The sequence below is a fragment of the Hyaena hyaena genome, unplaced genomic scaffold, assembly GCF_003009895.1.
Source record: "Hyaena hyaena isolate Hyena2069 unplaced genomic scaffold, ASM300989v1 scaffold_180, whole genome shotgun sequence".
Classification (NCBI taxonomy): domain Eukaryota; kingdom Metazoa; phylum Chordata; class Mammalia; order Carnivora; family Hyaenidae; genus Hyaena; species Hyaena hyaena.
This window is the reverse complement of record NW_024080811.1, coordinates 2,078,577-2,090,954: the sequence shown is the minus strand read 5'-3', so window position 1 is coordinate 2,090,954 and position 12,378 is coordinate 2,078,577. Positions and strand designations below refer to the sequence as shown.

Sequence of the window (12,378 nt, the reverse complement as noted above, 5' to 3'; positions counted from 1 at the left end):
CTTACTCACAGTAAGTTCTTGTATACCCTTCACCCTGTTCCCTTTAAAGTTATCCTCTTGCATAACCACAGTACAGTCATCAAACCAGAAAATTAACATTGATACAATACTGTAGACTATAGACCTCATTGGAATTTTGTCAGTTGTCCCACTAGGGCTCTTTTTCTGGTCCACATTTCAGTATTCCCTACTGCATTCAGCTGTCCTCTCTCTTCAAATCTGCTATAGCTCAAGTCTTTGTTTTTCATGACCGTGACAATCTAAAGAGTATCAATTATTTTGTAGGAAGTTATTTTGTAGAATGTCCCTTAATTTTAGTTTGCCTGACACTGTCTCAAGACTGAATTGAAGATATGCAGTTTGGGCAAGAATATGAGGTTTTGTGCAATGTAACTTATAATTGGTGATGCTAATTTTGACCTCTTGGTAAGGTGGGGTCTAAGAGGTTTCTCCACTGTGAAGTACTATTTTTCCCTCTGTAATTAATACGTATATTGTGGGAAGAGAAATACAGACATTCTCGATGAAAGACTAAGAATTTGACACCCACAGATGCACCCTAAAAGGATGACTTAAGGAAGTTTTCTAAGCAGAAAGAAAACACTAAAAGCAGCAGCCCTGAACACTGGGAAAGCAAAAAGCACAGTCAGCAAAAATACAGATAAATGTAATAGGTTCTCCCTCTCCTCTTGAGATTTCTAATTAGGTTTGATGGCTGAAGTAAAAATTAATAACGCTGTCTGATGTGGTTCTAAATGTATGCAGAGGAAATATATAAGACAAGTATAAATGGAGGGAGGACAAAGGGACATAAAAGGAGATACAATTTCTATGTTTCACTTGAGCTAGTAAAATGACAAAACCAAAAATTTGCTAAGTATGTGTAATGCAATACCTAGAGCAACCATTTGCAAGCTATACAAAGGGATAAACTCAAAACCACTACAGATAAATCAAAATGGAGTTCTACAAAAACATTCAAGTAACCCACAGGAAGGCAAGAAAAAGAAAACAGAAAAATGAAAAACAGAAAAATAAGTTGGCAAACTTAAGCCCTAATATTATATTAAATGTAATGGCCTAAATACAACAATTAAAAAACAGAGATTTGCAGAGCAGATTAAAAACAGTTTTTAATCTGTCTACCGGAAACTCACTTCAAATAACATAGGCAAGATGAAAGTAAAAAGATGGAGAAGGATATATTACATGCAAACATTAATCAAAAGAAAGCAGGAATGGTTATACTAATATCAGATAAATATAAAAATACTTCAAAAAAGAAAAGAGAGGGCTAGAAAATAATATATATTTTATATAATGATACATAATGATAAACAGATCAATCCACTAAGAAGGCAACAATCCTAAATGTGTATGAACCAAACAACAGAGCTACACAAATATGCAAAGCAAAAACTGATAGAACTGAAATGAGAAATATACTAATCCACAGTTACAACTGAAAACTTCAATACTTTTCTCTCAACTGATAGAACTAGATAGAAAATCAACAAGTATACAGAAAAGCTGAACACCGTCGACCACCATGATCTATCTGACAATTATAAACCACGTACTCAGTTACAGTAGAATACACATTCTGTTTAAGTGCCCGTGGAACATATACCAAGACAGGCCATATTCTGAGCCACAGAACAAATTTCAACAAATTTAAAAGAACTAAATCACACAGTGTTTTGCAAACACAGTGGAATCAAACTAGAAATCAATAATGGGAAGAAAACTGAAAAATCTCCAAAGTACTGGAAGATTCTAAATAATCCATAGGTCAAAGAGGAAGCCACAAGGAAAAAATATTTAAAATGCATTCAATTAAATGAAAATAAAAATACAGCATATCAGCCAAATTATGGAAGAGCCTAACTATCCACTGACTGATGAATGGATAAAGAAACTGTGGTGTATCCAAACAATGCAATATTACTATTACTCAGCCATAAAAAAGAATGAAATAAGTCAGAATCAAACAAATGCCATTTGAGTTCACTCATATTTGGAATTTTAAAAAAGAAACAGATAAACATGGAGGTGGGCAGTGAAAAGCAAACCAGGAAAAACACTCTTAGTAGACAGAACTGAGGGTTCTGGAGGGGTGGTGGGTGGGAGGATGCATTAAACAGATGATGGGTATTAAAGAGGGTACTTGTGATGAGCTCTGGGTGCTGTAAGCAATTAAATCACTAAATTCTACACCTGAAACTAATATTACACTCTGTTAACTGGAATTAATAAAAACTTGAAAAAAAGTAAAAATTTTAAAAAATAGAAAAAATGCAATATACCAAAATTTATGGAACACACATATAATAAAGTTCTCAGAAGGGAAATTATAACACTAAATGTATATATTACAAAAGAGAAAAATCTCAATTATCTAAGCTTCCATCTCAAGAACCTAGAAAAAGAAGAGCCAAGTAAATAAACCAAAGCAAGCTTGAAGGAGGAAATAATAAAAGGGCAGAAATCAATAAAATTGAGTATCGGACAAAAAAACCACAAAACAAAGAGCAGGTTCCTTGAAGAGATCAATGAAATTAACAAGACTGATAGAGTAAAAGAGAAGATCCAAATTACCAACATGAGGAATGAAACAGAAATACCACTATAGATCCTACAGACACCAAAAGGATAGTAAGGAAATGCTATAACCAACTCTACACACATAAATTGTGATAATGTATTATAGTTGTATAAGCTGGTACTACTAGGGGAAACCAGGTAAAGGTTATATATCTCTCTTACAACAATTATAATGATCTCAAAATAAAAAGTTTAATAAGGAAACCAACTTTATACTCAATGTATTTGTCTGCAACTTGCTTTATAAACAACTAACAAACAGACTATATGCATACACGTACAAAAAGAATGAGATACAAGAAGTGCTGCAAAGTGTTAATAAGTGGTGGCTCTAAGTGTACCAGTCTTTCAACTTTTCTGGAAGGCTGAAAGTTTTCAAGGTAAAGCACTGAGGGGGAAAAAGAATAGTCTCTAGTTTCTAGGTCCTTTGATACCTTATTTCAAATGTTCAGGTCTCATCTAAAGAGGATTAAAAAACATCCTGACAACTGCAGATGGAGCATGTTATATGGTAAAATGTAATCACATGTTTCACTGTGGAAAAAACTAGTATTATCACTCTGCTCAGCTTATGTGGAAAGCTTGCAGTTTCATGTCTGTAAGTAAGAAGAAAACTGGCTTACTGCTTTCCTTTTTTGAAAGCATGAATTTGTTTAACTTCTCTCTAGTAAAAGAACATCTGAGCGACAATGCTCCCCTTGGAACTATTTTCAGCTATTCTGAGAAACGTGGCAGAGGTGTGCCGCTCTACAAGCAACAGTGCTGCACGGGAGTCCCACAGACTGGTGTTCAAGTCACTAACCAGCTGTAAGAACTGACTGGGCCTCACTGAAAAATGGCAACAGTAACATTAGTGTGCGACTTTCTGTGAAGATTTAATGGTACAAGGAATGTAAAGGACTTATTAGCACACATAAGAGCTCAATACGTTTCGCTATTAGTAGTATTTAAAATTATTTCATTAAGGCAAAACAGCCAAAAGTACGTTTTACAAGAATTGCTCATGAAATTATTTTAAAGTTAACATTTACCTCACATTGTTTTAGAATATGAAGTAATGCATATGTCATTAAATTATAATTGTATAGCATTATAAAAATTATACAAATATAGGAATTTTGCTTACAGATAGCATATGATAGTGGAATGAATACAACTGTTAAAATCAGAAGACCTAGAGTGAAGTCCTGACTTCAGCACTTACTGGCTATGTGATCTCTAGATAGTACTCAGACTGCCTCAGATTTCTCATTTTCAAAAACGAGATAATATCCTCTGTGTGATAATAGAAATAAAAGTTTTTAAAAATCTACACAGGAGGGGCGCCTGGGTGGCTTAGTCGGTTAAGTGCCTGACTTCGGCTCAGGTCATGATCTTACGTTTCGTAGGTTCAAGCCCTGCATCGGGCTCTGCGCTGACAGCTAGCTAAGAGCCTGGAGCCTGTTTCAGATTCTGTGTCTCCCTCTCTCTCTGCCCTTCCCCTGCTCACGCTCTCTCTCTCTCTCTCAGAAATAAATAAAACATTTAAAAAAATTTAAATCTACACAGGAATATTTCATAAAATTAAACCACTTGTGACATTAACAAATACAAGTTTTCATATTTCTTGCATGAAATGTCACTCATTATAATTAAATCTGTCAAACTGGATAGAAAATTTTTATTTTTTATTTAAAAAATTTTTTAATGTTTTTTATTTATTTGTGTGAGAGAGAGAGAGAGAGAGAGAGCATGAGCAGGGGAGGTCAGAGAGAGAGAGAGAGAAAGAGAGAGAAGAAACACAGAATCTGAAACAGGCTCCAGGCTCTGAGCTAGCTGTCAGCACAGAGCTCGACATGGGGCTTCAACCCACGAACTGTGAGATCATGACCTGAGCCAAAGTTGGACACTTAACCGACTAAGCCACCCAGGTACCCCTAGAAAATTTTTAAATACAAATAATTCAGAAAATTTGAGGAGTTTAGAACATAGGGCCATTTGAAACTAAAAAAGTTTTTTTAATGTTTACTTATTTTGAGAGAGAGAGAATGTTGAGTAGGGGAGGGGCAGAGAGAGAGGTAAACAGAAGATTTGAAACGGGCTCTGTGCTGACAGCAACAAGCCTAACGCAGGGCTCAAACTCACAAACCATGGGATCATGACCAGAGCCAGTCAGATGCTCAATTGACTGAGCGTCTCATGTGCCTCTGAAACTAAAATTTTTAATCCATCTTTACGTCAAGTCAAATGTATATATTCAAAGTATTTCACTAAAGACGACTTCTACTGAGTTTTAGGTAGCCTTATATTTTCAGTCCTGAAGTTTTCTAACATTTTTTCTAGGTAAGCCAAAGAAATGTGTCACTTATAAAAGTTAGGTCAAAAGGTCTTGCTTGCTCTACCATGTTTCAGCAAAGACATTCCCAGGTTTGGGTAAGTGTCATGGTTATCCCTCCCCTCCCTACAAATCTGTGCTTGCTCCCTTAGAAATAACAATACCCATTTCCTTATTACCAGCTGCAAAATCTCTGTGCCCTTTAAGCCTCATATCTACCCTGTCTTCAAGTCCGAGGAGTCTTCCTCCTCAATGTCCTTCCCCCATCCCTACCATCATTACCAGAATTTACACTTTCATTGCCTTCTGCCTGAAGTAACAGAATCACCTCCCAACTAATGTCCTTTCTTCTAATTTCTCTACTCTGGCAATCCATCCTATTCCTCACTACTACATTAAATATCCTAAAATCCTGTTTTTGCTGTTCCCTGTTCAAAGACTTTCCCAAAGTACAAATCCTCATGGTGAAGTACAAGCAGAGCCCTGGAGCTGAGTAATCAATCACCAAAAAACATCTAGAACTAGCCTTTATCCCTACAGGCAGATGACACGGTGCCACTGAAAGCAGGCACAGGAGGGAGTTCACATGAAGTTCACTGGGATCTAACTACATTCACAATGGAGATGTAGGTCTCAAAGCTAACAGGTTCAATAAAAAGAGAGGCAAAGAACTCAGACATTATTTTCATTTATTTAAAGTATACAAGCAGTTATTAAGATTGATACCTAAAACAAATAATAACAGTAAAGTGTTTCTTAAAAATTGAAGAGAACCTACCTGGTAAAGGCAGGCTGCTGTTCCAAGGAAAAATGCAACAATGTAATTAAAATCTTCACCATCACTCTGCAAAAACAAAATTAAAAATTACTTTTTCTGGTGGAAGCCTATTTCCAAGAGCAATCCATCAGGACAGGCTACTACCATGTTTGTGCACAAATGGTCAAATTTTCCCACAAGTGTTATATAAAAATTCTCAAGAGTCCTAAAAGTCCCAAGGGGTGTGAAGTACAGAAAGACTACCAGTGTCTTGGCCCATCAATTTCATTTTACCCATGTGGGAAAGGTGAAATGAAATGGAATAATTTACGCGAAGGGATCTTTTAAATGGAGCCGGAGCCCATTAAGGAGATGACGGGATGAAACCACAAACTTTGAGCTGGACCAAACTACAAATATTCTAAGGACTCTGCCCAAACACCTGCAACTTGCTATAGGGAGATTCTGCTTGGGATAGACTTAGCAACCAATTATATTCAGACAAGATTTTCTGCTGCCAACACCAAACAAAATTATTTATCAACAACAACAAAACATTCCTTTTTGTCTTGTTAAACCCTGGATTTTTGTACCCTAAAGGGACACAATATGAGTTGCTACCCAAATCTGTGCTCCCCAAGATGCAATTCTGAGATCCCAAACAAATGCTTTTATTTCAGCTCTGCCTCTTTAATCAACCGAAGAAAAGATGAAAGCCAATGGGAAAGCTTCCACATAAGGTAAAACGCCTTTCTTCTCTCTACTGAAAAAAACATAATAATGTACAACACCCAGGGGCCTATAAAGTCAGTCCTGCTCTCCTGGATCACTACCTGACTCAAATAAATACTGACAAACTTTACTATCTAGTAAGCATATCACTGAATTGTCCAATAAAATAATCTGACATGATTTTTTTAAAGAGCCCAACAAAACTGAGAAGTTACTGTCCACTAGAGTGTGCTAAATCCCAATGAGAACAGTCACACACGCTATGGTACAAAAATAGCCACCCAGAGGAAGAACAGAGATACATCATGCATAGAATAAATGGAAAACTAATAGGAAACCCAAGTTTTTCTATTCTCTTTTGATTCCTCTTAAGCAGTGCTTATAGGAAGTAAAGCATAAAGCCCAGGCAGAAGCATTAAATTTGGCCCTTGTTTTAGAAAAAGTATCTTTATATAATGAAAATTCCCACATGGGAGTTTCTCTCATGACCTTGTCTTCATGAAATAATATACAGAGAAAACTCCTTTTCCACCTGCTACCGGGCAACAGAACGGACAGGAAGGCAGAGGGAGAGTGGCTCATCCTAGTGAGATGATCTTAAAATAGGAACATTAATCTGCCTGGGAGGCTTACGCCAGTTCCACCTCAGAGGCATGGAAGGTCAACACGAAACATTTCTAACTTTAATAATTCTAAGACTTTAATTTCTGCTTTTTTCTTACTCCTTTATTTTTTAAATTATCTTTTGTTCTGATTATAAAAGAGTATGTTCACTGTACAGAATTTGAAAAACACACTGTTACAAAGAAGAAATGCATACAGTCTGTAATACCAGACTCTGGATTACCACTAACCATTTCATGTACTTCCTTCCAATCTTTTCTACACAAAAATATATGCATGTTAAAAAAAAATGGAATCACACTTTTATATACTGCTTTTTAGTTCTACACGTTATATCATAAACACTTTTTTTTTTTTACAAAAGGTTTATTGTCAAATTGGTTTCCATATAACACCCTGTGCTCATCCCCACAAGTGCCCTCCTCCATGCCCATCTCCCCCCTCCCCATTACATCCATCAGTCCTCTGTTTCTCAGCATTCAAGAGTCTGTCATGGTTTTGCCTCTCTCCCTTTCCCCCACCATTTCCCCCTTTTTTCTCCCCCATGGTCCTCAGTTAAGTTCCTCCTAATCCTCCTATACGTGCAAGCATATGATATTTGTCCTCTGACTTATTTCGCTCACCATAACACCCTCAAGGTCCATCCATGTTGCTACACATGGCCAGATTTCATTCTTTCTCATTGCCATGTAGTATTCCATGGTATAGATAAACCACATCTTCTTGATCCATTCATCTGTTGATGGACACTTAGGCTCTTTCCATGTTTTAGCTATTGTGGAGAGTGCTGCTATGAACATTGGGGTACATGTGCTCCTATGCCTCAGCATTTCTGTATCCCTTGGGTAAATTCCTAGCAGTGCTATTGCTGGGTCATAAGGGAGTTCTATTGTTAGTTTCCTGAGGAACCTCCACACTGTTTTCCAGAGGGGCTGTACCAGTTTACATTCCCACCAACAGTGTAGGAGGGTGCCCGTTTCTCCACATCCTCGCCAGCATCTAGAGTTCTCTGATTTGCTCATTTTAGCCACTCTGACTGGCGTGAGGTGGTATCTCAGTGTGGTTTTGATTTGTATTTCCCTGATGAGGAGGGATGCTGAGCATCGTTTCATGTGTCTGTTGGCCATCTGGATGTCCTCTTTGGAGAAGTGTCTGTTCATGTCTTCTGCCCATTTCTTCACTGGGTTGTTTGTTTTTCGGGCGTGTAGTTTGGTGAGTTCCTTATAGATTCTGGATATTAACCCTTTATCTGATATGTCATTTGCAACTATCTTTTCCCATTCCGTTGGTTGCCTATTAATTTTCTGGGTTGTTTCCTTGGCTGTGCAGAAGCTTTTAATCTTGATGAGGTCCCAACAGTTTATTTTTGCTCTTGATTCCCTTGCTTTTGGGGATGTGTCAAGTAAGAAGTTGCTGCGGTGGAGGTCAAGGAGGTTGTTTCCTGCTTTCTCCTCTAGGGTGTTGATAGTTTCCTGTCTCACGTTCAGGTCCTTTATCCATTTTGAGTTGATTTTTGTGCATGGTGTGAGAAAATGATCTAGTTTCATTCTTCTGCATGTTGCTGTCCAGTTCTCCCAACACCATCTGTTAAAAAGGCTGTCTTTTTTCCATTGGATATTCTTTCCTGCTTTGTCAAAGATCAGTTGGCTGTATACTTTTGGGTCCACTTCTGAGTTCTCAATTCTGTTCCATTGGTCTATGTGTCTGTTTTTGTGCCAATACCATACTGTCTTGAGGATGACAGCTTTGTAGTAGAGGCTGAAGTCTGGGATGGTGATACCTCCCGTTTTGGTTTTATTTTTCAGTATTACTTTGGCTATTCGGGGTCTTTTGTGGTTCCATACAAATTTTTGGATAGTTTGTTCTAGTTTTGAGAAGTATGCTGGTGCAATTTTGATTGGAATTGCATTGAATGTGTAGAGTGCTTTAGGTAGTAATGACATCTTAACTATATTTATTCTTCCTATCCATGAGCATGGAATGTTTTTCCATTTCTTTGTGTCTTCTTCAATTTCCTTCATAAGTTTTCTATAGTTTTCATCATACAGATCTCTTGTATCCTTGGTTAGGTTTATTCCGAGGTATTTTATGGTTTTTTGTGCAATTGTGAATGGGATCAGTTTCTTGATTTCTCTTTCTGTTGCTTCATTGTTGGTGTATAAAAATGCAACCGATTTCTGTACGTTGATTTTGTACCCTGCAACTTGGCTGAATTCTTGGATCAGTTCTAGTAGGCTTCTGGTGGAGTCTGTCGGGTTTTCGATGTAGAGTATCATGTCATCTGCGAAGAGTGAAAGTTTGACTTCCTCTTTGCCAATTCTGATGCCTTTGATTTCCTTTTGTTGTCTGATGGCTGATGCTAGGACTTCCAGCACTATGTTAAACAACAGTGGTGAGAGTGGACATCCCTGTCGTGTTCCTGATCTCAGGGGGAAAGCTCTCAGTTTTTCCCCGTTGAGGATGATGTTAGCTGAAGGCTTCTCATAGATGGCTTTGATGATGTTTAAGTAGGTTCCTTCTATCCCAACTTTCTCTAGAGTCTTTATTAAGAAGGGATGCTGTATTTTGTCAAATGCTTTTTCTGCATCTATCGACAGGATCATATGGTTTTTATCTTTTCTTTTATTGATGTGATGTATCACAGTGATTGATTTGCGAATGTTGAACCAGCCCTATAACCCAGGAATGATCTTGCTGGATGATTCTTTTTATGTGCTGCTGGATTCGATTTGCAAGGATCTTGTTGAGGATTTTTGCATCCGTATTCATCAAGGATATTGGCCTGTAGTTCTCTTTTTTTGCTGGATCTCTGTCTGGCTTGGGAATCAGAGTGATGCTGGCTTCATAAAATGAGTCCGGGAATTTTCCTTCGATTTCTATTTTTTGGAATAGCCTGAGAAGAATTGGGATTAATTCTGTTTTAAATGTCTGGTAGAATTCCCCAGGGAAGCCATCAGGTCCAGCGCTCTTATTTGTTGGGAGATTTTTGATCACTGATTCAATTTCTTCACTTGTTATGGGTCTGTTCAGGTTTTCTTTTTCTTCCTGTGTGAATTTTGGTAGTGAGTGTGTGTTTAGGAATTTGTCCATTTCTTCTAAGTTGTCCGATTTGTTGGCATATCATAAACACTTAAGATACTAAATACTCCTCAACCACATTATTTGTAGCGATAATATAACCTTTCATTGTGAAGATATACCATTAATTTAATGATCCTACAACTGGATACTATTTTTTCCTTCAGTTTACAATATCACTTTATAACTCTCTTAATTGCCTTTGGAACACTTAAGAGCATGTTTCTGGAGTCAGTCAGACCTAGGTTCAAATCTTTACTCACTACCTGTATGGTCTTGGACTAATGAACTTCAATTTCCTTTTTTCAAAAATGAAAGCTGTAGTGATTAACATTTGCAAACACATAGAACTGTAATTGGCACACAAATGTTGACACACAAACATGTGTAACTGGCACAAAAAACATTCACCAACTTCTCTCTCCCTGTCTGCATCATTTATCAGATAATTAGGTTACCTCCTAGGGTTTCTTTTAACATTTTGAGAGAGAGAGAGAGAGCGCGCGAGAGCAAGAGCAAGCAACAAGTGAGTGGGGGAAGGGCAGAGAGAGGGGGAGCCAAAATCCCAAGCAGGCTCCACGCTTCAGTACAAAGCCCATGCCAGGCTCGATCTCACAAAACCTAAGATCGTGACCTGACCCAAAATTAAGACTTGCTCTATTAACCGACTGAGCTGCCCAGGTGCCACCCCCTTCTCGTATTGTTTAATCCTGTAGTATACTGGTCTTATCTTCTCAAGTAGAGGCAAACCTTTCTCTTCTTTTTTAACTGGTATATAATTGACATATATAACATTATATTAGCTTCAGATGCACAACATAACAATTTTATTGTTGCATACACTGCAAAATGATCACCAAGGTAAATACAGTTTTCATGTGTCACTATATAAAGTTATAAAATTTTTTCTCTTGTGATGACAACTTTTTAAGATGTACTCTTAGCTATTTTCAAAATTACGGACTATAATCACCATGTTAACATTATATCCCTATGATTTATTTTATAACTGAAAGTCTGTACCTCTTGACCCCCTTCACCCATTTTGCCCATTCTACAATCCCATCACCTTAACCTTTCTTCAAGGCAGAAAACCAGTCTTACTACTTGCATGAAACTGCACATAGTAGGAATTCCACAAATGTATTCCAAGTTGAGTTGAGCTTTAAAAAATCTTTATTTTTACCTGCTAAAGAGAAGATTATAAACATATTCATCCATTCAATAAATATTCATTAAACACTTATGAGCCAGGCACTATATTACTAGACCTAGGACAGAAGACAAAACTAAGTCCATGTGAACTCAAGGAGCTTACTTTCTAATCAAGAAAGCAGGTATACCACCCAAAAATTCACACCCAAAGTGAACTGATGGGATAGATGTGTGTAAAAGACAAAGGGGAGCCTACTAGAGACCCATCAAATTCTGCCTACAGTAACAAAGGGTCAGAAAATGTTTGCTCAAGGAAGTAAAGCTTAATAAGAATCTTGATTAAGAATGAACTAGTGGAAAGGCTGACACAATAGGGAGAGAATTCTGGGCAAAGAGAGTAGCACATACAGTCTCAAGGAAGGAAGAGCCTAGGATGATTTCATGTTTTCTTGTTAAGGCAACATTTGAATAATACCATTCAATAAGGTGGAAGTACAGGAGGAAAAGTAGGTTTGAGAGCAGAAAACACTGAGTTTATTCATTTTTAAATGTTTATTTTTGAGGGAGAAACAGAGCATGAGCATGGGGGGGCATGTGCACGCGCGCACGCGCACACACACACAAGAAGGATCCTAAGCAGGCTTCAGGCTGAGTTGTCAGCACAAAGCCCAACACGGGACTTGAACCCACCATGATATTATGACTTGAGCCGAAGTCGGATACTCAACTGACTGAGTCACCCAGGAGCCCCTGACATGGAGTTTGTTTTGGACATGCTACTGGAGGTGTCAATGTGACATTCAAATAATTATACGTCACAGGAGAGAGGGCAAGATGGCGGAGAAGTAAGGAGCTCCGTACTTGCACTCGCGCCCATACATCACGCAGAAAAGATCTGAAGCCATTGGAAACCTTACAAAACCTGAGAGACTGGGAGAAAAAGGACGCAGAATCCACTGAGAGAGTCTTCTAACCTGAGTGCGAACCGGGGAAGATAAAATCGGGCCGGGATCGGAGACTCCAGGGTGGGAGGCGATCCCCCTCTGCCCTCTACGGGGAGTGAGAGGGGAAAAGGAGAGAGTCCGAAACAGAAAAACCTCCGCACGGGGGAGAA

The 12,378-nt window shown here is 38.0% G+C and overlaps 1 protein-coding gene across 1 annotated transcript in view; it reads right to left on the bottom strand.

The window, feature by feature from the left end:
* The window catches only part of SEC22A (SEC22 homolog A, vesicle trafficking protein), an 87,285-nt gene that overhangs the window by 5,913 nt on the left and 68,994 nt on the right, over positions 1 to 12,378 (bottom strand). Inside the window, exon 6 of the mRNA XM_039240666.1 lies at positions 5,697 to 5,762. Coding sequence (XP_039096597.1) covers positions 5,697 to 5,762 — 66 coding nt within the window. The remainder of the gene's footprint in view (positions 1 to 5,696; positions 5,763 to 12,378) is intronic.